The sequence below is a fragment of the Eleutherodactylus coqui genome, chromosome 1, assembly GCF_035609145.1.
Source record: "Eleutherodactylus coqui strain aEleCoq1 chromosome 1, aEleCoq1.hap1, whole genome shotgun sequence".
Taxonomy (NCBI): Eukaryota; Metazoa; Chordata; class Amphibia; order Anura; family Eleutherodactylidae; genus Eleutherodactylus; species Eleutherodactylus coqui.
This window is the reverse complement of record NC_089837.1, coordinates 476,973,034-476,999,947: the sequence shown is the minus strand read 5'-3', so window position 1 is coordinate 476,999,947 and position 26,914 is coordinate 476,973,034. Positions and strand designations below refer to the sequence as shown.

The 26,914-nt window shown below is 47.4% G+C and overlaps 1 protein-coding gene across 4 annotated transcripts in view; it reads right to left on the bottom strand.

Annotated features, from left to right (window-relative positions):
• The window catches only part of NACA (nascent polypeptide associated complex subunit alpha), a 33,924-nt gene extending 10,076 nt beyond the window's left edge, over positions 1-23,848 (bottom strand). The window contains exons 1-32 of one of the 4 annotated variants that reach the window (XM_066584688.1): positions 23,720-23,848; positions 21,657-21,728; positions 20,856-21,005; positions 19,182-19,235; positions 17,419-17,484; positions 16,308-16,367; positions 15,981-16,043; positions 15,859-15,903; positions 15,691-15,756; positions 15,548-15,610; positions 13,884-13,949; positions 13,692-13,754; positions 12,642-12,704; positions 11,765-11,830; positions 11,409-11,471; positions 11,069-11,134; positions 10,662-10,724; positions 9,284-9,349; positions 8,926-8,988; positions 8,102-8,167; positions 7,694-7,756; positions 7,296-7,358; positions 6,908-6,973; positions 5,764-5,826; positions 4,973-5,038; positions 4,568-4,630; positions 3,203-3,268; positions 2,806-2,868; positions 2,408-2,470; positions 2,017-2,082; positions 1,664-1,726; positions 207-272 (exon numbers count right to left, since the gene is read on the bottom strand). In XM_066584688.1, the coding sequence (XP_066440785.1) occupies positions 207-272; positions 1,664-1,726; positions 2,017-2,082; positions 2,408-2,470; positions 2,806-2,868; positions 3,203-3,268; positions 4,568-4,630; positions 4,973-5,038; positions 5,764-5,826; positions 6,908-6,973; positions 7,296-7,358; positions 7,694-7,756; positions 8,102-8,167; positions 8,926-8,988; positions 9,284-9,349; positions 10,662-10,724; positions 11,069-11,134; positions 11,409-11,471; positions 11,765-11,830; positions 12,642-12,704; positions 13,692-13,754; positions 13,884-13,949; positions 15,548-15,610; positions 15,691-15,756; positions 15,859-15,903; positions 15,981-16,043; positions 16,308-16,367; positions 17,419-17,484; positions 19,182-19,235; positions 20,856-21,005; positions 21,657-21,726 (2,053 nt within the window). In that variant the 5' untranslated portion in view covers positions 21,727-21,728; positions 23,720-23,848. The remainder of the gene's footprint in view (positions 1-206; positions 273-1,663; positions 1,727-2,016; positions 2,083-2,407; positions 2,471-2,805; positions 2,869-3,202; positions 3,269-4,567; positions 4,631-4,972; positions 5,039-5,763; positions 5,827-6,907; positions 6,974-7,295; positions 7,359-7,693; positions 7,757-8,101; positions 8,168-8,925; positions 8,989-9,283; positions 9,350-10,661; positions 10,725-11,068; positions 11,135-11,408; positions 11,472-11,764; positions 11,831-12,641; positions 12,705-13,691; positions 13,755-13,883; positions 13,950-15,547; positions 15,611-15,690; positions 15,757-15,858; positions 15,904-15,980; positions 16,044-16,307; positions 16,368-17,418; positions 17,485-19,181; positions 19,236-20,855; positions 21,006-21,656; positions 21,729-23,719) is intronic. The other 3 variants (XM_066584701.1, XM_066584691.1, XM_066584694.1) reach the window with 3 other exon arrangements.
• Positions 23,849-26,914: the final 3,066 nt, after the last annotated feature.

Sequence of the window (26,914 nt, the reverse complement as noted above, 5' to 3'; positions counted from 1 at the left end):
AAGCAACTTCCAAGTTATATAAAGCAGACCGGTCACATTACACCCCCCAACATTCCTGCTTGGAGCAGTTGGACATGCACTCCTCCCAGTACAAAGGGACGTGTTCCCGTCAGCCATCTCCGGCCTTATTACACTATACTGGGAGTAAATGTTAGTCAACACCGCAAACTGTTAGCAAATAATTCCGGTCAGACAAGCCGTAATACCTGGAGCCTTAGTGCTGGCAGGAGGCACTACTGGAGCCACAGGGACCGCCGCTGCTGGTTTGGGGGCTAGACAAGAAAGATTCACGAGTATTAGGAGTGTGAAGCTATAAAATTACATAAGACAGAGGGAATTAGCAGCGCCAGCAGAAAGCGGCTTCGGGACCCCAATCTCTAAAATAGGTGGTCGACCAACACTGCGTAGGGCCGGACACTGCTTAGTGCTGACAGCGCCTCCTCACAACCAGTGAAGGTGCCTAGCAGGTCTATCAGACTACTATGGCCACAAGCTGCTGGATTGTGCACCTCCAAGTTTAGATCTCACCCTCCAAAGACTGCTGTAACCGGAACATTCACTCATCTTTTAATGTTGCAAAACTATGAACACAGTCCTGTAAATGCAGAACATCCTACAGACCAATTAATTTACAGCTAACTTGCTCGCCTACACCTTCATGTAATGCTTGGAGTTCTAGTATCCGCAGTACCGATACCGGATTCTCTCCCAGTAGGCACCGGCCCTGTAGGTTGTGTCCTCGGAGCTGAACATGAAGGCAGAGAGGAGTCCCTATACAACTGCGACTACACAAGGACACTGAAGCTGTGAGAAGCCTCTGTTACAGAAGAGTCAGGATCTCTAGGGCCGCCCTGTAGGATATATTACAGCTGTCCGACAGCTCGCATTCAGGATTTTGCAGCATAGTTAATATTGCTCGTTGCACTTTTAGTGTGCCGCCTCACAGGTGGATTTTCTGATGCAAATAGCTGTCACAATCTGTATGTGTTACATGTGGATGTGCAGCGGTCTCCAGCCGCTCCCTGAAGCTGCAGTAGGAGTTGATACACCGCCGATTTTAAATCCGCAACGCAGGAGAATTTCCGCCTGGTTTTCTTCCATAACGTTGGGCGACATTTGTTAAAATCTCTCCCACTTTGCTGCTACTGCAATACACGGAGGATTGTCCGCCCCATGTGAACGCATCACTATGTAGTGTTTTTAGCGGAGGAGTAGATTTGTGGTAATCCCATGTAATATATAGGTATTTTCCATGCTAAAAGTTTATAAAAGGGAACATTAATTTAATGGTTAACTTTGCAGACATCAATTGTGGCCATAAAAGCGTTCCTGTGAGCCTGGCTACTGGCAGCCATGCTTCCTGACCTCCCTGATAAGTGGACGCTAGGCTGAGCACAGGCGGTCTCGATAGGGAGAGGTGAGGAAGTCGCTGCGAGACCCCTCATACTGGCAAGAGCCAAGGCTTATCACGCAGACATCCCAACATGTCCGATTCGTCATCCCCTTCACAACTACCATTGGGAAATTAGATGCTCGGCTGCTCTAATCGATGGTCCAGTGCATCTATATATTGCCATCCTGTGTGACTTGCATGCAGCATGCGGGAGGTGTAAAGCTACATGGCAACCAGCCGGGTGCGCCATATTCTCACAGCACACAATACCTGGGGTTTTGGTGTCCACAACAGGCGCTGCGGGACCTTTGGAGGCAGTTTTGTTTTCTGGAGCTAAAGCAAAGATAAATACCCTCACTCAGTGATACAAAGGCCGATCGAACCCCAAAACACGGACACCTTCCAGTGACCGTCATCTCTATGGGTTACACTTATTTATTTATTATTTTTTTTAAATACACCCCTGACATTCCTGCTTGGAGCGGTTGGACATGCACTCCTCCCAGTACAAAGGGACGTGTTCCCGTCAGCCATCTCCGGCCTTATTACACTATACTGGCAGTAAATGTTAGTCAACACCGCAAACTGTTAGCAAATAACTCCGGTCAGACAAGCAGTAATACCTGGAGCCTTAGTGCTGGCAGGAGGCTCTACTGGAGCCACAGGGACCGCCGCCGCTGGTTTGGGGACTAAACAAGAAAGAGTCATGAGTATTAGGAGTGTGAAGTAATAAAGTCACATATAAGACGTCACCAGCTTATTTGCTTAAGGAGACAAGAATCATGAGATTCTCGGCCCGTGTAAAAGGGCCTTAAGGCTCAGCATGCCGACATCCAACATGTCCGATCCGTCATCCCCTCCACACCCATCATTGGGACATTAGATGCTCGGCTGCTCTCCCTGATGTCCAGTGCATCTATATATGGCCATCTTGTGTGACTTGCATGCAGCATGCGGGAGGTGTAAAGCCACATGACAACCAGCCGGGTGCGCCATTCTCAGAGCACACAATACCTGGGGTTTTGGCGTCCACAACAGGCGCTGCGGGACCTTTGGAGGTGGTTTTGTTTTTTGGAGCTAAAGCAAAGATAAATATCCTCACTCAGTGATACAAATGTTGCACACAAATGGACCAAAAAAACTTCTCCAATAACTGGAATGACGTAAATCCGCAGCTCGACAGATGTACTAACAGCCATGCTTCCGGACCTCCCTGATAAGTGGACGTTCGGCTGAGCGCAGGCGGTCTATAGGGAGAGGTGAGGAAGCCGCTGCGAGACCCCTCATACTGGCGAGAGCCAAGGCTCAGCATGCCGACATCCAACGTGTCCGATCCGCCATCCCCTCCACATCTACCATTGGGACATTATGACAATGAGACAGGCACGCCATATTCTCAGAGCACACAATACCTGGGGTTTTGGCGTCCACAACAGGCGCTGCGGGACCTTTGGAAGCGGTTTTGTTTTCTGGAGCTAAAGCAAATAAATACCCTCACTCAGTGATACAAAGGCCGACTGAACCCCAAAACACGGACACCTTCCAGTGACCGTCACAACCTAAAGTTACGCTTTTTTTAAAAGATACATGAGATTTGTACTATAAACATTGGTGTAATTACAAAAAAAATGAAGTGGTCCGGTCACATTACACCCCCCAACATTCCCATAAACATTCACTCTTGGAGGGATTAAACATAGGACGTGTTCCCTTCAGCCAACTCCGGCCTTATTACACTATACTAGAAGGAAAGGCTAGTCAACACCGCAAACTGTTACCAAATAACTCCGGTCAGACAAGCCGTAATACCTGGAGCCTTAGTGCTGGCAGGAGGCTCTACTGGAGCCACAGGGACCGCCGGAGCTGGTTTGGGGACTAAACAAGAAAGTCATGAGTGTTAGGAGTGTAAATCTATAAAGGTACAGATAAGACGTAGAGGGAATTAGCAGTGTGAGCAGGAAAGGCTTCGGGACCCCAATCTCTCCAGCAAGCTGCAAAATAAGTGGCAGACCTCCACAGTGTAGAGCCGGACACCACCCAGTGCTGACAGCGCCTCCTCACAGCCAGTGTGCCTAGGTGGTCTACAAGACGATTATGGCCACAAGCTGCTGGACTCACAACCTCCAAGTTTAGAATTCACCCTCAAAAGACTAAGGGTCCTTTTACACGGAGCGAGAAGTCGTTTGCCCAAGAGGATGACACTTTGCTTATTCAGCCAGTTTATATGGGAAGATAAATTAAACTTTATTCACTTAGAAATCATAGAAAAGGGAAATCTAAAAGAAAAAAAAATTCACAGAAAGCTGCCATTTTGCGGAGTTTTTGTGTGTCTGTTTGCATTTCCCTCCTTTGTGATTTTATTGATGCTAGTGTGGGGGTTGACAGGGACACAAGGACCCTTGACGCGGGTTGTGAGCTTGTGTATTTTGGACAAAATATTAACCAATATCTTGTATTTATCAGTAACATGCAGTGCAGCTTTGAATGTTGGGGAAGCCCGAGGTGCCAGTGTGGTTCACCTATGAGGTGCAGGGCAGCCCGCCGGATTGAACTATTGCTTCATTAATAGGTTGTAAGCCTGCATGGTGCAGTACACGTGGTACGACACCCGATGCTTACTTTTTTTGTGCAGAAATAAGTAATAAGCAGCCACCCCTCAATATAAGGAGGGTGCGAGGATTCTGCTCAGTGCCTTGCACATGTGTGCCTCCATTTAGTAGTTTGGCTGTCTGCATGTTGAGGGATGTGTTGTCTTTACCTGCCCTCTTCTATCAGTCTATCAGTAAGTATATGGCTGCTTTCTGTGAAATTTCATACCCTCAATCGTTTACACCCACCGTACACCAGTGAATGTGGACGACTGAGTGATTGCCGCTTACACGCAATGAGTTGCAAATGATTGTTCTTATCAGCGCAGTCTAAACAGGCGGCCCAAGCGTGACGGCATGACCAGCACGATCACTCGAGGGTCATAAGGCTCAGAACACCGACATCCAACATGTCCGATCCGCCATTCTCTCCACAACCATCATTGGGACATTAGATGCTCGGCTGCTCTCCCCGATGTCCAATGCATGTATATGGCCATCTTGTGTGACTTGCATGCAGCAGGCGGGAGGTGTAAAGCTACATGACAACCAGCCGGGCGCGCCATATTCTCACAGCACACAATACCTGGGGTTTTGGCGTCCACAACAGGCGCTGCGGGACCTTTGGAGGCAGTTTTGTTCACTGGAGCTAAAGCAAAGATAAATACCCTCACTCAGTGATACAAAGGCCGATCGAACCCCAAAACACGGACACCTTCCAGTTACTGTGGTCTCTTGAGCCTTAATTTTTTTTTTAACATTATTACTTTAGTGCTATATACATTGCAGGCAACTTCCAAGTTATATAAAGCGGACCGGTCACATGACACCCCGACATTCCTGCTTGGAGCGGTTGGACATGCACTCTTCCCAGTACAAAGGGACGTGTTACCGTCAGCCATCTCCGGCCTTATTACACTATACTAGAAGGAAAGGTTAGTCAACACCGCAAACTGTTAGCAAATAACTCCGGTCAGACAAGCCGTAATACCTGGAGCCTTAGTGCTGGCAGGAGGCTCTACTGGAGCCACAGGGACCGCCGGCGCTGGTTTGGGGACTAAACAAGAAAGATTCATGAGCATTAGGAGTGTGAAGCTATAAAGTGACATATAACACGTAGAGGGAATTAGCAGTGTGAGCAGGAAAGGCTTCGGGACCCCAATCTCTCCAGCAAGCTGCAAAATAGGTGGCAGACCAACATTGTGTAGGGCTGGACATCGCTCAGTGCTGACAGCGCCTCCTCACAGCCAGTGTGCCTAGGTGGTCTACAAAATGACTGTGGCCACAAGCTCCTGGATTGTGCACCTCCAAGTTAAGAATTCATCCTCAAAGACCAAGTCCTTTTACACAGAGCGAGTAATCGTATGCACAAGTGAACAATGACAAGTATGCACGTTCAACCAGGCAGATGACTCAATTCAATTTTCTTCAATTAATCATATCCACCAGTGAATGTTGATGACTAAATGATGATGTTTATCAGTGTAAACAAGCGTCCCGAGTGCAGGCGAGCTGGTGATGATGTCACCAGCTTGTTTGCTTGAGAAAACCAGCATCGTGAGAATCTCGGTCCGTGTAAAAGGGCCTTAAGGTTCAGCATGCAGACATCCAACATGTCCGTTCTGCCATCACCTCCACATCTACTATTTGAACCGTAGATGCTCCGCTGCTCTCACTGATGTCCAGTGCATGTATATATTGCCATCTTGTGTGACTTGCAGGTGGGAGGTGTAAAGCTACATGACAACCAGCCTGGCACGCTATTCTCACAGCACACAATACCTGGGGTTTTGGCGTCCACAACAGGCGCTGCGGGACCTTTGGAAGTGGTTTTGTTTTCTGGAGGTAAAGCAAAGAAATACCCTCACTCAGTGATACAAAGGCCGATCGAATCCCAGAACCCGAACACCTTCCAGGGACCGTCATGTCTTAAGGTTACACTTACATTCCCATAAACATTCGGGCTTGGAGGGGTTAAACATACATGATTAGTATAGAGCAAACATATCAAAACACAAGGCCGATGGCCCAAATCTGGACTGCCACCTCATTTCATGTGGCCCACTAGCCGTGCGTCAAAGCTAACAGGAAGTCTACTCATGCAGCCTGTGACCGCTGACCTCCCCCCTCCGGCATCTGCAAGAGCTATCCTGTATGCAGTACCGCCGCTGAGATGAGGGGTCAGCGGTCACAGAATCAGCAGCGGCCACCGGGCCAGGGCTACAGGTTAGGTGAGTGGAAAGCCCATATGGATGCCGCCCAGCAACTACTGCGGCCACCACTACGGCTCCTTCACATGGACGTAAGTGCAGTTCAGTCATGCAAATATGCCCCATATTCACACAACATTTTAATGGCCCCATGTGCGCTTTTCTTTTTCTGTGCAAATACGCAGTGTGTTCGCACACATAAGAGAACGCAAACAGGCCCACTAAAAAAGTGTGTGAACATGCAGGTTCCCCGCACAGCTGCGCCGCCCAGTTACCTCAATGGCCTATTGCGATGCATAATACGCAGCAAAATAGGTCATGTCACGTATTTTTTCAAGTGAACACACGTCATGTCCAAAAACACGCTCATGTGAACAGATCCATGGGTAGTAACACGTTGTGGACATACGCTCATGTGAGCGAGCCCTTACTATACAATTACAATCGGCTCCTTGAAGGCAACCATAAGGCTGATGTGCCTTCGGTGAGGAGTGACACTCCTGGTATAGAAGAATGTGTTAGACCGCTCTCACACAACTGGATTTGACTTCTGCGTTCGCTGTCCGCGAGGATGATTCGTGGTAAAATACGGGCATTGAAAGGCGTGCATTTTTAAATTTCGTGTGAGCCCAGCCTTATTACACTATATTAGAAGTAAATGTTAGTCAACACCGCAAACTGTTAGCAAATAACTCCGGTCAGACAAGCCGTAATACCTGGAGCCTTAGTGCTGGCAGGGGGCTCTACTGGAGCCACAGGGACCGCCGGAGCTGGTTTGGGGGCTAAACAAGAAAAATTCATGATTAGGACTGTGAAGTAATAAAGTCACATATAAGACGTCACCAGCTTGTTTGCTTAAGGAGACCAGAATCATCAGATTCTTGGCCCGTGTGAAAGGGCCTTAAGGCTCAGCATGCCGACATCCAACATGTGCGATCCGTCATCCCCTCCACACCCATCATTGGGACATTAGATGCTCGGCTGCTTTGCCCAATGTCCAGTGCATGTATATATGGCCATCTTGTGTGACTTGCATGCAGCATGCGGGAGGTGTAAAGCCACATGACAACCAGCCGGGTGCGCCATTCTCAGAGCACACAATACCTGGGGTTTTGGCGTCCACAACAGGCGCTGCGGGACCTTTGGAGGCGGTTTTGTTTTTTGGAGCTAAAGCAAAGATAAATACCCTCACTCAGTGATACAAATGTTGCACATAAATGGACCAAAAAAACTTCTCCAATAACTGGAATGATGTAAATCCGCAGCTCGACAGATGTACTAACAGCCATGCTTCCTGACCTCCCTGATAAGTGGACGTTCGGCTGAGCACAGGCGGTCTATAGGGAGAGGTGAGGAAGCCGCTGCGAGACCCCTCATACTGGCGAGAGCCAAGGCTCAGCATGCCGACATCCAACATGTCCGATCCACCATCCCCTCCACATCTACCATTGGGACATTATAACAATCAGCCGGGCACGCCATATTCTGGCAGCACACAATACCTGGGGTTTTGGCGTCCATAACAGGCGCTGCGAGACCTTTGGAGGTGGTTTTGTTTTCTGCAGCTAAAGCAAATATAAATACCCTCACTCAGTGATACAAAGGCCGATCGAACCCCAAAACACGGACACCTTCCAGTGACCGTCACAACGTAAAAGTTACGCTTTTTTTTTAAAAGATACATGAGATTTGTACTATAAACATTGGTGTAACTACAAAGATAAATGCAGTGGTCCGGTCACATTACACCCCAACATTCCTGCTTGGAGCGGCTGGACATGCACTCCTCCCAGTACAAAGGGACGTGTTCCTGTCAGCCATCTCCGGCCTTATTACACTATACTGGCAGTAAATGTTAGTCAACACCGCAAACTGTTAGCAAATAACTCCGGTCAGACAAGCCGTAATACCTGGAGCCTTACTGCTGGCAGGGGGCTCTACTGGAGCCACAGGGACCGCCGGAGCTGGTTTGGGGACTAAACAAGAAAGATTCATAAGTATTAGGAGTGTAAATCTATAAAGGTACAGATAAGATGTAGAGGGAATTAGCAGCGCCAGCAGGAAAGGATTCGGGACCCCAATCTCTCAAGTAAGCTGCAAAATAGGTGGTTGACAGACACTGTAGGGCCGGACACCACGCAGCGCCTTCTCACTGCCAATGCGTCTAGAAGGTCTAGAAGACGATTGTGGCCATAAGCTGCTGGATTGTGCATCTCCAAGTTTAGATCTCATCCTCAAGTCTAAGGTTCCTTTTACCCGGAGTAAGAAATCATTCGCACAAGAGAACGATGACAGTTTGGTCGGTTAACCAGTTTATACATGCAGGTAAATCGTTTCAATTTCATTTACTCACTCAATCATTCACATCCCCCATACCAGTGAATGTGGACAATTGAATGATCGCCGATTACACGTGACGAGTTGCAAATAATGATTTTTATTGGTGCAGTCTAAACAGGCGGCCCGAGAGAGCTGGTGGTGATACAACCAAATGAGAATTGTTGGATTTTCGGCCCGTGTAAAATGGTCATAAGGCTCAGCATGCCAACATCCAACATGTCCGATCCGCCATTCCCTCCCCATCTATCATTGGGACATTAGATGATCGGCTGCTCTCCCCGATGTCCAGTGCATCTATATATTGCATTCCTGTGTGACTTGCATGCAGCATGCGGGAGGTGTAAAGCCAAATGACAACCAGCCGGGCATGCCATATTCTCACAGCACACAATACCTGGGGTTTTGGCGTCCACAACAGGCGCTGCGGGACCTTTGGAAGCGTTTTTGTTTTTTGGAGCTAAAGCAAAGATAAATATCCTCACTCATTGATACAAAGGCCGATCGAACCCCAAAACACGGACACCTTCCAGTGACAGCCATGTCTAAGGGTTACACAATTTTTTTTTTTTAAATACACCCCCTGACATTCCCATAAACATTCCTGCTCGGAGCGGCTGGACATACACTCCTCCCAGTACAAAGGGACGTGTTCCCGTCAGCCATCTCCGGCCTTATTACACTATACTGGCAGTAAATGTTAGTCAACACCGCAAACTGTTAGCAAATAACTCCGGTCAGACAAGCCGTAATACCTGGAGCCTTAGTGCTGGCAGGGGGCTCTACTGGAGCCACAGGGACCGCCGGCGCTGGTTTGGGGACTAAACAAGAAAGATTCATGAGTATTAGGAGTGTGACGCTATAAAGTGACATATAAGATGTAGAGGGAATTAACAGTGTGAGCAGGAAAGGCTTCGGGACCCCAATCTCTCCCGCAAGCTGCAAAATAGGTGGCAGACCTCCACAGTGTAGAGCCGGACACCGCCCAGTGCTGACAGCGCCTCCTCACAGCCAGTGTGCCTAGGTGGTCTACAAGACGATTATGGCCACAAGCTGCTGGATTCGCAACCTCCAAGTTTAGAATTCACCCTCAAAAGACTAAGGGTCCTTTTACACGGAGCGAGAAGTCGTTTGCCCAAGAGGATGACACTTTGCTTGTTCAGCCAGCTTATATGGACAGATAAACTAAACTTTATTTACTTAAAAATCATAGAAAAGGGAAACCTAAAAGAATAAAAAAATTTCACAGAAAGCTGTCACTTTGTGTTTTTTGTTTGTCTGTTTGCATTTCCCTCTTTTTGTGATTTTATTGATGCTAGTGTGGGGACTGACAGGGACACAAGGACCCTTAACGTGGGTTGTGAGCTTGTGTATTTTGGCCAAAATATTAACCAATATCTTGTATTTATCAGTAACATGCAGTGCAGCTTTCAATGTTGGGGGAAGCCCGAGGTGCCTGTGTGGTTTACCTATGAGGTGCAGGGCAGCCCGCCAGATTGAAATATGGTTTCATTAATAGGTTGCAAGGATGCATGGTGCACTACACGTAGCCCGACACCCGGTACTTACTTTTTTTGTGCAGAAATAAGTAATAAGCAGCCGCCCCCTCAATATAAGGAGGGTGTGAGGATTCTGCTCAGTGCCTTGCACATGTGTGCCTCCATTTAGTAGTCTGGCTGTCTGCATGTTGAGGGATGTGTTGTCTTTACCTGCCCTCTTCTAATCAGTATATCAGTAAGTATATGGCTGCTTTTTTGTGAAATTTCATACCCTCAATCGTTTACACCCACCGTACCAGTGAATGTGGACGACTGAGTGATTGCCGCTTACACGCAACGAGTTGCAAACGAGCGAATAATTGATCTTATCAGCGCAGTCTAAACAGGCGGCCCAAGCATGACCAGCACGATCGCTCGAGCAAGAGAGAATTGTTAGATATCAGCTCGCGTAAAAGGGTCATAAGGCTCAGCACACTGACATCCAACATGTCCGATCCGTCATCCCCTCCACATCTTTCATTGGGACATTAGATGCTCGGCTGCTCTCCCTGATGTCCAGTGCATCTATATATGGCCATCTTGTGTGACTTGCATGCAGCAGGCGGGCGCGCCATATTCTGGCCGCACACAATACCTGGGGTTTTGGCGTCCACAACAGGCGCTGCGAGACCTTTGGAGGCAGTTTTGTTCTCTGGAGCTAAAGCAAAGATAAATACCCTCACTCAGTGATACAAAGGCTGATCGAACCCCAAAACACGGACACCTTCCAGTGACTGTGGTCTCTTGAGCCCTAAACTTTTTTTTTTAACATTATTACTTTAGTGCTATACACATTGCAGGCAACTTCCAAGTTATATAAAGCGGACCGGTCACATTACACCCCAACATTCCTGCTTAAAGCGGTTGGACATACACTCCTCCCAGTACAAAGGGACGTGTTCCTGTCAGCCATCTCCGGCCTTATTACACTATACTGGCAGTAAATGTTAGTCAACACCGCAAACTGTTAGCGAATAACTCCGGTCAGACAAGCCGTAATACCTGGAGCCTTAGTGCTGGCAGGGGGCTCTACTGGAGCCACAGGGACCGCCGGAGCTGGTTTGGGGACTAAACAAGAAAGATTCATGAGTATTAGGAGTGTGAAGTAATAAAGTTACATATAAGACGTCACCAGCTTGTTTTCTTGAGGAAACGAGAATCATCACATTCGTGATCCGTCATCCCCTCCACATCTTTCATTGGGACATTAGATGCTCGGCTGCTCTCACCAATGTCCAGTGCATCTATATATGGCCATCTTGTGTGACTTGCATGCAGCATGCGGGAGGTGTAAAGCCACATGACAACCAGCCGGGTGCGCCATTCTCAGAGCACACAATACCTGGGGTTTTGGCGTCCACAACAGGCGCTGCGGGACCTTTGGAGGTGGTTTTGTTTTCTGGAGCTAAAGCAAAGATAAATACCCTCACTCAGTGATACAAAGGCCGATCGAACCCCAAAACACAGACACCTTCCAGTGACCGTCATCTCTATGGGTTACACTTATTTATTTTTTCTAATACACCCCCTGACATTCCCATCAACATTCCTGCTTGGAGCGGCTGGACATACTCCTCCCAGTACAAAGGGACGTGTTCCCGTCAGCCATCTCCGGCCTTATTACACTATACTGGCAGTAAATGTTAGTCAACACCGCAAACTGTTAGCAAATAACTCCGGTCAGACAAGCCGTAATACCTGGAGCCTTAGTGCTGGCAGGGGGCTCTACTGGAGCCACAGGGACCGTCGGAGCCGGTTTGGGGACTAAACAAGAAAGAGTCATGAGTATTAAAGTATAAAGCTATAAGGTTACATATAATGACGTAGAGGGAATTAGCAGCGCCAGCAGGAAAAGCTTCGGGACCCCAATCTCCCAAATCAGTGGTTGACCATCACAGTGTAGAGCCGGACATCGCTCAGTGCTGACAGCGCCTCCTTACAGCCAATGTGCCTAGAAGATCTACAAGACGACTGTGGCCACAAGCTGATGGATTGGGCACCTCCAAGTTTAGATTTCCTTCTCAAAGACTAAAGCCCCTCAATATACAGAACGATAATCATTCAGTTTAAACGCGGGCAAATGACTGAACGCCGAGCGCGGATGAGCGCATGTAAAAGGGCCTTAAATCATCACCACTTTATCTTTAAGTGAACAGAGCAAACAAATTCATTTTCAGCAGTCTAATAGATCGCAGTGTGGTGGGTCCTTATTGCCAATTTCTGAAAACTTGCTCCTACACACCTTTGCATTACGGAGCGCTGTTCTTGGCTGCAGCCGCTGAGACATCCCATACACTGGTCAGTCCTGCAGTTGTAAGAGGCTGAAGCAGGGGAACAAGCGCAGTTTCCAGAAGAGGTGAGTATATCACCATTGGTCATTTTAATGCATGGGGAAGGGGTCGTCTCCTTTAATCATCTGGCATTGGAAGAGTCAGATCACCTCCATGCACACTATATGGTTTCGGCCAAGGTCCAATTATTAGTTGCGTGACTTTCATGCACAAGTCATGGGGAAAACATAGGATGTTAATAGGTGCCGGCGGTGGGTTGTACATGCCAACATCCCACAAAATACCTGGGGTTTTGGCGTCCACAACAGGCCCTGCGGGACTTTTGGAAGCAGCTTTGCTTTCTGGAGCTAAAGCAAAGATAAATATCCTCACTCAGATACAAAGGCTGATCAAACTCCAGGACATCTTACTAAACAGCATGTGAGAACTACGCCGTCATTCTAGAGACTCAGCGTGGAAAACACACCTGAGTTTTTAACAACTTTTCTAAAATATAACAGGTTCACTTTACCCATTTACTACTGTTTGTACCCTGTTTAATGTCCAAATTCTGATTTTCAGTTGGTCTTCCCCATTATTCTGCTGTTTGCAATCCACTTTCAAAGAGGGGGTATGTAGCAAACCTAGCATTCTTATAGCAGTTCACTGTCCTGCACTTTCTGACCCTCACTTCACGTGCTGCACTGCACCGTCTCTGGTCCAATCAGCAAGGAGGCACTATCTGAATGCCCGCCCCTCTGCTTTCCCAGGATGATTCAGGCCAAATGGTTTGTAAACCCACTATATGTGTGTGTATTGTGTGCACACACAAGACACGTTGTAACAGGGGAGGCAGACACTCTGGAAATAGTTATCACAGTGTCTGCAGATATGTCAGCCTGCAAGTGTAGGGAAGCTGCCTGTGAAGAAATCCCCATCCCCTGTTGCTATGGAAACATTCGTGTGTCCTTGTTACTAAGGAAGCTCTGTACCTAACTATAGTGAGTGGATTGCAGAGAAGCTGGAAGGGAGACCCCTAGTGGCACCCACTTCAAATATGATTTACAGTGGTAAAGCAACAAAGTTTTTAATGCAAGTATATTACAGAGTTGACGAGGCAAGCTGTTTTTACATGGGACGCCCGAACACAAGCTAACAGATGAGCAGAAGTTCTCTGGTGCTTTTTTGTTAAAGGAGGTACTAACTTTTCAACCAGGGATTGATCACCCGTGATACCCCTGGCAACTGTGTTTACATTAATTGTGCCCAACGAGGACACGGCTCAACTAAAAAGAGCAACTTATTAAATTAAACATATAACTTTTTTGAAGAAATAACCAAATGCCATCAAGTACCTGGAGCTTTCAATTCAGCGATGGGCTCAGCAGGCGCCGCAGGTTGAGCCTCCAATTTAGGTGCTAAACATACAGAAGCATATTTAAAATAGGTATATTATACTAAACTACAGATATGCACTCCAGACACACAAGGGAAGACGTGGAAACTGGAACTGCCATTTATGTGGACACGCTCTACATAACAAGTACCTGGTGCCTCGGGTTGTACGATGGGGTCTGCAGGGACCGCAGCAGGAGGGGTCTCTACTTTGGGAGCTAAACAAAGTATATTTAGAGTAAGTAGAATAATGACAGATGTTCAGCTGATAGTAAGGAGAATCAGAGTGCCGTTCATCAGGACTTCTCCATAGACAACACACATGAGCATGCTGAGAACCATGCAGACAGGCGAATGTCCCCAAAACTGAGGACAATTTAAGAGGAAAGTGTCAGGCGATGACCTCCTGTACAAGGCAAGCCTGATGTCCTGATCTAGATTTGAGTAGCCTTTTTCCAGAATGAGTCAAGTCCACTGTTAGGTTTTGCACTTTATGATACAAATCCCTTTGCTTCCGTTTACATGACTACAAGGTGATATTGAAGCCTAGTTATCTGCCGCTGTATAACTATTTAATTTAATGCTGTCAGAGCAAAATAAGACTGTAGCGTAGATTCTTTCAAAAACACTTCCTTGTGACTTGACTCATTCCGGAATTTTTTTACTTTTTCTTTTTAAACACACAAAACTTAATATCCTGCAGTTCTCGCTCTGACCACTAAGCCTAGTAGTAGTCTAACACCTGCTGTTCTGTAAAGAAAACTTCTCAGCAGTCATATCACAGGCAGGATTACAATGAAAGGTGACCTATATATAGACTAGTAATTATTAGGAAATTACAGTACCAGTCTTTCTGGTGGCGCAATGCACCTCACAGCTTTGCTACATGCAGGTCACACACACAACTGTACTACATGCCATGCACCTGACAGACACAGCTCTGCTACATGACATGTGCCCGACAGACATGACATGCACATGGTACAAACACAGCTCTGCTACATTATATGCACGTGACAAACATCGCTGTGCCACAGTACATGCGCATGTTGCAAACTCAGCTTTGCTACATGACATGGGCGTCACAGCTTTGGTACATGAGATGCGCCTGATTTCAATGAGAGCTGCCCTTTCAGTTACAGGCGCCGGCTGCTACACAGGGGTCGGAGCAGTGCTTCCACTCCGAGCCTGTCGTATCCCAACAGGCGCTGCCAGGATAACCTGTGCTTGGAAAGGGTTGAGGGTGGAAATGCCACTATAGCATGCTGCAAAAATATTGGGACATTTGAACAGGCGTATGCTACTGGAGCCGCCGTACAGTAACATTTCAAACCAACCTACTTCTCGCTGTGAGGCGTCAAATATACCAACATAGATGGCACAGAATCAGTAGTCGCTACTTGAACATATTCTTACATTTCATAAACCAAAAGTCAATTTTGAATGCAGTTTTTTTAACATTAAAATGGGGTTATCCCGCCACAATTGTTTTTTACCCTGTCCAGGGTGGTGGGGAGAAGCTACTGACCTCGCCTGATCACCCCCCCCCCCCACTCTCTTGTTGCAGCGATGACATTGACAAGTGGCTCATTTCGCCCGACTATTGGCTACAATGGTCACATGCCCCGATGTCGGGGACAGTGTAGCTGCTGATGGGATGCTGGAAGTGGGATATAAACCACCACTAGGGCAGGTTATTATTTTTTGGTGTGGGGTACTAGATTATCCGTTTAACCAGTCTAGTATACAGATAACTGACCCATTACTTATTGGACCCCTGTAAGCGACGACATGCAGAGTCATGCAGCCCAGATACCTGATCCTTTAGGCTCAGCAACAGGAGCTTTAGGGACTCCAGTCTTAGACTTTTTCTTTCGCGCTAAAACAAATAAGTAAGCTTATTCATGGGGTACTTAAGAAGCTTCCACTTTGCCTTTATGCCATGCGAGATCTCAGTACCTTGGGCTTTGGAGTCGGCGGCAGGACCTTTAGGGGCAGCGGGTGATGGAAGCTTATTTTTTGAGGCTAAATCAAATACATACAGAGCGATTACTGACAACCTTAGTGCATGAAGTGCCGCCATACGAGGCCGTCTGCGGCGCTATCCCCTACATGCAATCACAATACCTGGAGCTCTAGAGGCATTAGTGTCCGAGGGTGGTGAAATGGCAGCTATGTGAGAGAGGAGACGGGTTATACTGCAGAACAAGTGCAAGCGTGGCACACAAAGAGTTAGACTTGTGTAGTACCTGGAGTATCGGAAACAGCCGCAGGGTCTGCAGTAACCTCAGAAGGGGTCCCTGTTTTTGGGGCTAAACAAGACAACCACATTTAGACTACGTAGACTTACGTTGTACTCACACGGGGCGGGTGGGTTACGGCAAACACATTTTTGCAGCGGTTTGATGTGGTTGCAGTGACCTCCCCTCTTGTACATGGGCAGTAATTAGCTCAGTCCCATTTATGGAAATGTAGCCGAGCTTCACGCAGAAAAAGCATCACTGACGCAGCAGCAATATCGCTGTCGCCCGTGTAAAAGAGGCCTTAATGCCTGCACACACATCAGATCGGTGTACCTGGTGTCTTGGCCTCAGAAGCAGGCAGTGCAGGGGCTTCAGCTGTTGGAGGCGCCGTCTCTGAAGATAAGAGTTCAATCACTTACATACGGGGATGAGCCGAGCTCCATGCACTATAAAGATATAGCTAAAGCCGCCATACAATAGAGGTCTTGGGCATCCGAGAAGGCAGATTTAGACCACTTTCTGTCAACCACTGGCTTATTCTTGTGGCATTAAAGGCGTTCTGTCATTAAAAAACAAACATTCTATACTCTCCTATTCCTTCCACGTCAGTGTACTTACCAGATCTTTCCCCGGTCGATCTTTCTCTTGTCTCCTGCTGTCCCAACGGGGTCATCTTATTACCAGCTGGTTGATTCCTCTGCTTTGTGATGTTACGTATACATTCACAGACAGTCTCCTTCCTGCCCGGCAATGTATACTACACACTAAATCACAGGCCGGCAGGCAGTGCTGAGCTACTGCAAAGACTGCTCATGCCCGCTGTCTCTGCAACAGGTCAGCACTCCTTCCTAGCCAGCGAACGCTACCTCACAGGGACGTCGCCTTCAGTGACCTGCAGGAAGAAGAATGCGAGGAATGCAGGCTTCCTAACAAGAAGCAGAGGCTTGCAGTGAGCTGAGACGGGGACTTGTTAAGATCAGTGAGAAGATGTGGTAAAGAATGTGCCTGTGGAGGAATCAGAGTATAGAATTTTTCTTCTTTTAATGACAAAACCCCTTTAAGGAGTGTGAAAGATGCCACCCGATGGCAGATAAGTTCATCTACCAGGTTGGATTTTTTTCAGTGGTTGTAGAGCGCCGTAGTTGAAAAGTTATTCATGGCAAACAGATCTGCATCCCATCCATGAAAGCCACAGATCAGAGCGGAGGTCAACTGGCCATTTCGTCTTTTTAACTTGGCATGGCACTGTCGGTCAAGACAACCACCTTCATAGCCACTGAATGACAAGACGCCCGTCTGAAATCCCTAACGCATGGCCAGCTTAAAGGGTCTTTTGTATTCCTACATTTAATCAAAATAGATTTTCATACGGTCTACTGTGAAACGTTACAGAGAACACAGCCAACGGTTACAAAGAAACTCTGGTTCAGACAAGCAGTAATACCTGGAGCCTTAGTGCTGGCAGGAGGCTCTACTGGAGCCACAGGGACCGCCGGAGCTGGTTTTGGAACTGAACGAGAAAGGTTTATGAAGGTCAAAAGTATAAAGCTGTAAAGAACTACATGATACATAGACTGCGACTCATATACAGCATATACCATTACCAGCGACGCATACATACAACTGTGAAAATTTTCATGCAACACGGGAACAAGTAACTTAGTTTATGGTGCTGCGGTGAGGCGATGGGTTCCCTTTAAGGGTCTCCAATCTCTCCTGGACACATCTACTTTTTAAGGGGGTCACCTTTGTTCGGAGAACATGTTCACACCCAAGTTGTATGTGCAGACATTAAACATACATGGAAATCGAAAAGTTTTTCAATAAAGTTTTGTAGCTGAACACTGGCATTTAAGAATAAAAACGTGTGTTAGGCACATAGAAACATGCATTTCCTACAGACTAATGATAAAAGCGGACGCAAAGCATAGTTTGTGTTGACAGTAACAGAACAAATGCAGTCCAGAAAATGCACTTTTGAACGGTGTGACTAAATACAGTCTTTGGGTATGTCAGGCAGTAGATTCACTTTTTTTGCATGAAAGCAACCCTGCCGTTTTGGGACAAGTGTCTGGAGTATATGACGGTTGTTTACCATCTGCGTCGAAGCCTTCGGCCGGAGGTACCGTCGCAAAGCCGGCTAAAAATACCGAATGAAGAACGATGCATGGATCGCTTTTTCTTCTGTCCAGAAGCTGCGCATCTGAGTGGAAAGCGGGCGGACCCCATTATAGTTAATGGGGTCCACTCAACTCAGTCCAGAGATAGAGCAATTCGGCCGCGGGGATCCCCCTTTCCTGCTACCTGAACAGAAAGCGGAATCCTCAGCACAACCTTCCCTGCAGTTTTTCTCTGCTGGCGACTCTCCGTTCCGCTAGCTCAAGATCCTTCTTTCTACCATTCAACATGGCAGTTGCAATTTTCCAGCTACCTAATGCACACTGCTCTGATTGGGCAGCACTGATCACATGAGCAGTACAGGTCAATCAGAGAGCAGGTATAGTGCTACAATAGTCACTGCCAATGGGCACTGTGGCGATTACATAGCCTGAAGATTGTATTGGCCACCTTGGACAGCCGAAAACAGAAGCCAGAACCGATGAATCAGAGGGGATTGGCACAGAAGACCAACAGCAGGTGGTATAACTGCCTCCTTTGGTCCTAGGACAGGATTTTGGACCAAAACTGAATAGTCGCTTTAAAAACCGCATACACTTGATGGCTTAAATGTGATGCAAACATGCTGATTTTGACAAAGATGTGCGCCAGAATCCAACAGCCTAATGAGGTTCATCAATCCCATTACATCCCAAAGAAGTCTAACAGACGGGAGTGAGAGCACCTCGCATGCTTGAGACCGCCAAGTCATCTCTGTATACACAGGAGTTGCTAACTAATCCCTTCAAATAGCCGACTCGCCCCAAGTCTCGAGAACACGTAAAGTTTAAAATTGCAGTAATGACAACAAGCAGTGTAGGTTTCAAGGGGTTGTCCCGCCTACGGCACATGTGCACAATACTTGTTGGGCAACTGTCCCACCCAGCATGCGGCAGCGCCTCTCCACTCCCAGGCAGGAGTGGGGGCTGGGCAGCACCGTCACATGTAATGTTAGACACCTCTACGACTAACAGCTACGTCTGGTAATGTTAGTCTCCAGCTGGACACGGCACACTATTAGTGAACAAAGCAGCAACACTACTGTCATACCTGGCGTCTCACCGGATGAAGGCGTCGCAGAGGGAGGGGAGAGGCCATCTGTGACTGAATAGATTGACAAGAGATAACGCAAAACTATCCGTACACATCAGAAATAAAATGCACCTACTTCACAATCAGGCCGTATTTACACGGGCGACAGAGAGCTGTGCCCGAGGTCGTCGGGGCACAACATACAGACATGCGGGACACTGCACAATACAAGTTCTATTCTAGTAATATTTGTCACATTAACACAGTTCAAGTCCAGCAAATAACGTCAATGGTTCAGAAGCAAGTTAAATACCATGAAGATATTCGGAAATGTTACCCTGAAAACGCAACAAGTGTCTGAATTTCTGATTTTAACAAAAGGGCCTTTTTCGGGGGGACACATCAAGGACCGAAAAAGAAAGCAGATTATGGTTTGAAGTTGGATGCAAACTATTCCTATAGGCGTCTCAACTTTTGTTAATTACTTTCCAACCCTCTGAGTCCATATAACCAGTGTTAGAACAAAGGGCATTACAACACCCTCTCCGACAGGATTTGGATAGTTTTGCGCTTCAGGACAGGATACATTGCTATCAAAAAATGGCAAGTAAAACAAAAAAGTTTATATAAAAAAATTTTGGTATTGTCATAATTGTACCGACACGCAGAAAAAAAAAAAAGTATCATGTCATTTACTCTGTAGGATTAACACTAATAAAAACAAAGCAATTTCTGCTTTTTTTTTTTTCTTTAAACACACATTATGGAGGGCAGGCAGAAAAAGTAAGAGTTATACAATACATTATATGTACTCAACAAACGGACAAACTATAACTACAGCTCGCCACGCAAAAAACAAGCCCTCATATGGCCATGTCGAGGGAAAAATAAAGTTATGGCTTTTGAAAAGTGAACATGAAAATCGCCCCAAAACTTGTCACGTTCTAAGGTTTAACATAGGTCGCGTCACTAAGGCTTAATATAGACAGGTCTTAAAATAGTAAGTGTCCCTTTACACGGGAACAACTGCCTGGTGAATGATTTTTTTACTGGACCTACAGTTCTATGAATGGAGGCGAGGCGGCTGGAGGAACATCCTGGTTCACCCGCCTCTATTAACACTAATAGAGCGACTTCCTGTTCACACGGACTGACAAGCGATTTGTCGCTCATGCCCTGTCAGAGGACGGGTATACACGGGATGCCTATCTCCCACATTTGCCGTTTCCAGCAATACTCGCCCAGTGTAAAGCTCCCTCATGGCAACAACTATCAATTAAAACATTCATTGCAAAAGTGGCAGACTTTTTTTTAGCCCCCCACGAACACCCCTGAAGTATACAGGCCAAAAAAAAAAAAAGAATCCCGCCGTTCACCGTGTGCAGCTAGTGACAAAAGTTAGGCCTTGATCAGCAGACCGTACGCTGAAGGAAATGCTTCCATTGATGTACTAACTCAGCACTTTCCTGACAATGGAGGAGATTAGCAGACAAGGCTGAATAGACCCGAGGCGACAGGATAAACCCCAAACAAGGATGCCTAAAGTGGGGCCACGGGTGCCAGAAGTGCTAGAGGGTCATTCTACATTGCCAGTATCATGTTTGGGGGACTTTATGTAACCAGATGTCTGTATATGTGATGTCATCATGAAAGTTACACAAGTGGACATTATAGCAAACTCTAGATACCTACCTGAAAGCCCAGGAGCAGCTTCAGCTTGTGCCGTCTGAGAAGCCTCACTAGCCGCCACCTCGGGGTTCTGAGGAATGGGCTTTTTCTCCTGAGCTACTACAGCCACTTCTGTAGGCGCTCCAGCCCCACCAGTGGTTGGGGGAGAAGTTGCTGTAATATCAGCAGCAGATGAACAAACAAATAATCTACTACTTACTGCCCCCCACAAGCACATACGGCAGTCATTGCAGGTAGCGGTGAAACTAAACCGCAAGCTTCAAGTAGGGCGAAAGTGACAGCAAGTCAACAATTCTTAAACGGTGAACCAGAATCTCTCACTCCAGGGTGACATTTACTGCGTAAGGATCCACACATACAGAACCACAACATCCTTCCCATTCGACCAGCTTCCCGCTAACAGTATATAGACAATAACATACAAATTATTCCATTTCTGTAGAGAAACATTAAATCCCAGTTTTACGAGCAGTGAGGTCTATAGGAGTTATGTGCTATACCTGCAAGAACAAGCCGTTAGTAGAGGGAAAGTTGCAAAACTAGCTGACTCCTAAGGTATAAGAGCGCTTAAAATGTGTCCCGGCCAATATGGAACAGTGCAAGTAGAACAAGCGCTAGTAGCCGTACAGCATTATGGAACCCCTCCGACGTGTGCGCAGCTGGACCGGGGGGTCTTGTCATTCGTCATCAGTACTTCTCCATCTCCAATTGTCACATGAACGATACCATAAGGAAACTAGAGAGTGTATGGCTGCCTGATGAAGAGCGAGCGGGAGGAAGAGGAGGCAGCGGTCGTGCACTTACCCGTCTCGGCTTGAGGCTGGTGGAGTTCTTGCTCCGCAATGGGGACGGTTTCTGTGGCTTCACCGGGCATTTCTACAATGAAGATATAAACGCTTCAGTCCGACATCATATACAGTGACAATTCCATAGGGTAGCTTCTCTTTAGGCCGGGCTCAGATCTGCTGCGTGAAGCCCGCAAGATACACGCACACGGCAAGTACGAAATAAACACTGCAAGCTTGCCGCGGGCCGCCAATCCTATGGACTATCTTGGTGTGTATACCCACGTAATACATGCCAAGATTTCACGCGCAAGATGTGCGGGCGGCACAATGGAAGCCTATAGTCGCTTGCTATAGGGTAATAGTGTGAGAGCCATTAGCATTGATTTCTCTTAGGCCGGGTGCACACCAACAGCTCATTTTCCACAGCGGGAGACCTGCAATGATTTGTGAAAATTGCGAATAATTTCGGATGCACATGGTTTTCCGCACGGATGTACACTATGCATCATCGGCGCAGAAGATCTCTGCCCCCTTCAGCTGGCATGTCGATTTTCTATCTACTTTCCTCTGAAGTTGCGAGTGCTTCCGCTGCTCATGCAGAATGTTAACTGCGCGTGGGCGACGGAACACTCACATCTATTGACACCAATGGGGCCATCCGCGCTAATAGAGAGCATACTGGGATATTTTTCTTCCACTCGCGAACACACAATTCGCATCCAAGAGTGTAAGCAAAAAAAAAAAAAGATCGAAAAGGCATGCCTTTCAATGCCGCGGTTTACTACGGGCCTTCCACGCACACAGATTCCGGGATTAAAAACCGCCCGTGTGAGCCGGGCCTACACAAGCAGATATTAGCCTGAATAATGGCTCAACCCCCGCCGCCGTCTCTGATCCCCGCTGTCTTGTTTACAGGCAGCTGCGACATCCCATGAACCTACTGTGACAGTCAGCGACAGCCACGATCGCCGAGTGCCGCCAGGGAGAGGCAACTGCTGGTTATTTTAATGCACGGGGAGCGCGGTGACAGGAGCGTCCTGAGCGCTAACAGCCCCTTTGCCGTTTTACAACCCTGCGGAGATCTAAGTTCCGTTCAGCAGAAACACAGAATTAGGACCTTATGACTGCGATGGCATGAACTGCGCCATCCACGACTTTTAAAGTGCGTTTGGGCAGAACAATAATCGTTCGGTCTAACCGCGGGCGAGAATCATTCGCCTTTCCGTTTCTGCAGGACTAAAAATCCTCGTTGACTCGTTTAAAAGGCGATCAGTTCCATCTTTCCCGTAGAAACGCTGAGCGCAAAGCAGACGGGTCAGCGAGGAAACTGACCGTCTAAACAAGCTACACCAGCGATTCTCGCTCGCTGTAAAAGGCGCATTACTTTTGATCAATAACGGATCAGTGGGAGATCCGCCGCTCAGGATCCCTACTGATTGGCCGACCAGCAGTCAGCGCTGCCAACTTCCAGCCCAAGCCGTAGACCCCGCTGATCAACTATGGAGGTTCAAACTCCTGAAGGGTCAGCAATGACCGCTCGATCCAAGCTGATCCACAAGACCCGATCAGGTGATCGCTGCTAGTAGATCTCTCCGGGCTGATCCCGCCAACAATGGAAACAGAACTACGGCTGTCCTCAGAAGCATCAGCAGCGCCGGAGCAGCCGCTGATCACACACTACTGGCCAGCATATAAATACCAGCACGGCCTTATATGGTTAGATTGTAAGCTCTGGGACCAATCGCAGGGCGCCTGGAAGTTCACAGCAGGGGGACATGAACTTCCTGACAACATGCAGCAGCGGCGGCCATGGAGGTCTGTACACACAGCGTGCGGTAACGGAACTCAGGCCTCACACACCGGGCCTCTACCGACAGGACGGTGACCCTCCGCCGCACCGGACAGGCAGCGCTCCCCCGTGGTACTTCCCCGGCACTTATCCCGTCAGCCCGAGCCCCCGCGGCGGCCATACCGCCGGCACCCCACGCCGCACCTCCTCCTCCTGCCAGGGAGACTTTCTACACGAGGATTGACTTGGGGAACGTCTAGGATGGAGGTGGATGTAAAAGAGACACTTACTGTGTGAGGAGTTCAGATCCAAGATGGCTGAAGAAAGAACGCCCACAGCGAACTACTTCCGGGATCTGGCGGCGCAGGACGCGTGTACTTCCGGGGCAGCGCAGGGGTCACAGCTGTTGCTAGGAGACGGGGGGCAGCAGCTGGCTGTGTCTGTCACATGGCAGAGCTCCAGTGTGACCTGCAATAAACCAGTGGCATGATAGGCGGATGTCACACGTATATTACGCAGGCGCTGTCCGCAGGCAATCGCTTATATCATGTTACGCAGTTCCGATCACATTAGTGCATAATAGGCAAGCGCAAAAAAGCACTAAGTTAAATTTCGCCACGCATATACACGAGATAGAGCCCGTTGTTCTCAATGAGCGCGTATTTACACGCACCTGTACGCAAGACCATTGTGCACGTGTGGCGTGTATACGCGGTGTCGCATCAGTGTGCGTGAGTACGCTGTCATGCGCATTACAATTTTGCCGCCATACGAGGCCGGACACAGGGTCACGGTTGCAGCGTTTCACACTTACAGCCATGTGAGCCTGGCGTAAGGCTGGATTCGCACGAGCGTACGCGTATTTGCACACGCCGGAGTGCTGCCTATTTGTGGAATCAATAATGCTTTTTTTTTGCGTGCATCGGCGTATTTTACTGTACTTTTTGCACGCGGCAAACAAAGACGCACCGATTAAAAATGTGTAGTTAATGATTTCCAGATGTTCTTTATCTTGCGCAATTGCGCTGTGTTTCACCTCCTACCATATTGCGCACACCCTATTGACTTCTATGGGTGCACACAGCATGCTAAGGGTATTTTTTTGCGCAACTGAAATGCGTAGGAAAATAGGAACAAATCCACTAAAATCAATGGGTTCTCTTCTTTGCGGATTGTGCGCGCAAATACGTCCGTGTGAAAGGGCCTAAAGCTAGATGACACGAGTGTATGCGCAATTGCGCCACGTATTTGGGTGCACAACAGCGTTTAACTGTACTTTCTGCGCCTGCAAATTGTGCGCAAAACAATACTCACCGATCCGCTCTTGAAACGGCAATTAGTTTAATGAGTTCAGGATCGTTTTTTTTCCTTCACAAATGTACAGAAAAATAAAGCGCGCTGCCTGTTTTTTTTTTTGTGTGACTAAATTGCGCACGGGCGATATGTGAACGAACCCATGGAAATCAATGGTTTCTACTTGCTGAGTATATTAGCGCATATTTGGTGCGCGCAATTCTACTGTCCACCAAAATGTGCCGGGAAACGGAACTTATGGAGTTACTTACATTTATTGCCCATTTCAATAGCTGAAACCGTGGTTGCGTGCGCAAAAAGTACAGTAAAGATCGCATTTCTGCAACCTCTGATGCGCAAAAAGGTTGTGCAAATACGCATCCACCCAGGTAAGGGCTCCTGCACACTTGCGTTTTTTTTGCAATTTTGCTGCTTTTCCTTTTTTATGCAAAAATCAATAGGACTTTCCAGTCTTAAAAACGCATTGCGACTTTCATGCGACGCATTTGTAACATTAGAAAGTCCTATTGACTTTCACATAAAAAACATGCAGCAAAACCGCGTGAAAAAGAAAGCGTGAAAATACCGCAAGCGTGCAGGAGCCTGGCCTAAGGCCAGATTCACACGACAGTATTTGCGCACTCGCACACAGAAACTTTATGCAGAATATGCAATGAATATGGCCCATTGATTTCAATGGGTTCATTTACAAAAACGTATTTTGCATGCGCAATTCCGACGCGCAAAAAAATATCCAGAATGTTCTATTTCCTTGTGCAAATACATAGGAAAAAAAGAACATATCAAAGTAATGAGACTAATTGGCCATTACCATGTACCGTGGCTGCGGGTGTTGTTGCACATGCAAATATGCATGATTAGCGCAACTATGCAGCACATGATGTGCAAAAATGTGTTGCAAATACACCTGCGCTCGTGTGACATAGGCCTCAGGGCTCATCCACACGGGCACAAATGAATTTTGGCTGCGTAAATTCGCTGTGTATTTATGTGACCTAAATTTACTTCCACGTATTTCGCTCACCCCGTATGCAAAGGCAGCGCATATTAGCGCACGCCAAAAAGAACACGCAAAATCGCATTGACTTTGTGTGTAAATTCCCAGCGATTACGCACGCCGATGGGCTTCTACAATGCATAATACGCACCAACATGGGACGATCCGTATATTTTTTTCACGCAATCCCATGAAAGAAACGCGCTTGCGAATGAACCCATTGAAATCAAAACTGCACGGGTAATTCTCTGAGCAAATCTGCTGGTGTGAAAGAGCCCTTATATTGGGAGGTGTGAGAAATGGTTGGTAGACCTTCATATGTGCGGCACTTGCTCTAAACAATCCATGATATGGGAGGACACAAAGAGTTAACTACTGCTGCTTCTATTGTTCTAACACATTGGGATCCATTTTAAAAAAAAATTCTCCATACCCGGTCAACCCCTTGAATTACCTTTGACCTCCCGTTCTCTTATTTGGTGGGGGTCCTGTGGATAGGGAACAATACCTTCTAGTGGCACAGCCACCTAATGTTACTGCTGCAGCTTCCCGGCTTCCTGTATGTATCCTGGCTCCCAGCTTCCCATATACAGACATAGCACTGCAGCTTCTGCTTGTGGAGAGGGAGCAGCGAGCATCCTGGGAAGCAGGCGGTTGGTTATGGACACGTTGGTTACTTGTTGCATCACGGCTGGAGATTTTGCCCTAGGCAAGTCTGTGGCAAAATCAGCATGGACATACTGATTGTAGTGCAGCGGTTCCAATCCCGTGTAACAGCATGGTAATGTCACTGAAGCGTTCCCAGGGGAGACATCCCGCTGGGTACTTGTGTCGAGGAGATGGTGAGTTGGCTATGTACCACTGTATACAGTAGGATACACTGCAGTCTTCCTTCATCGATACAACACCCCAATTGTTCACGTTTTTATTGATATTTCCACAGGTCAATGTCTCAAACGTACTTAGAAATGAAGGCATAAAATAAACAAGTTAAGATGAATAAAAATAATGAATTAACTGTGTTCCACCACATTAAATCTAGATTATTGACTCCCCAAAGGAGCCACCTCGAGCTGATATAACAGGTTAAGGGCTCCTGCACACTTGCGTTTTTCTTGCCTGTGTTTTTTCACGCGATATCGCTCCGTTTTTTAACGCGATTGTTAAGGGGACT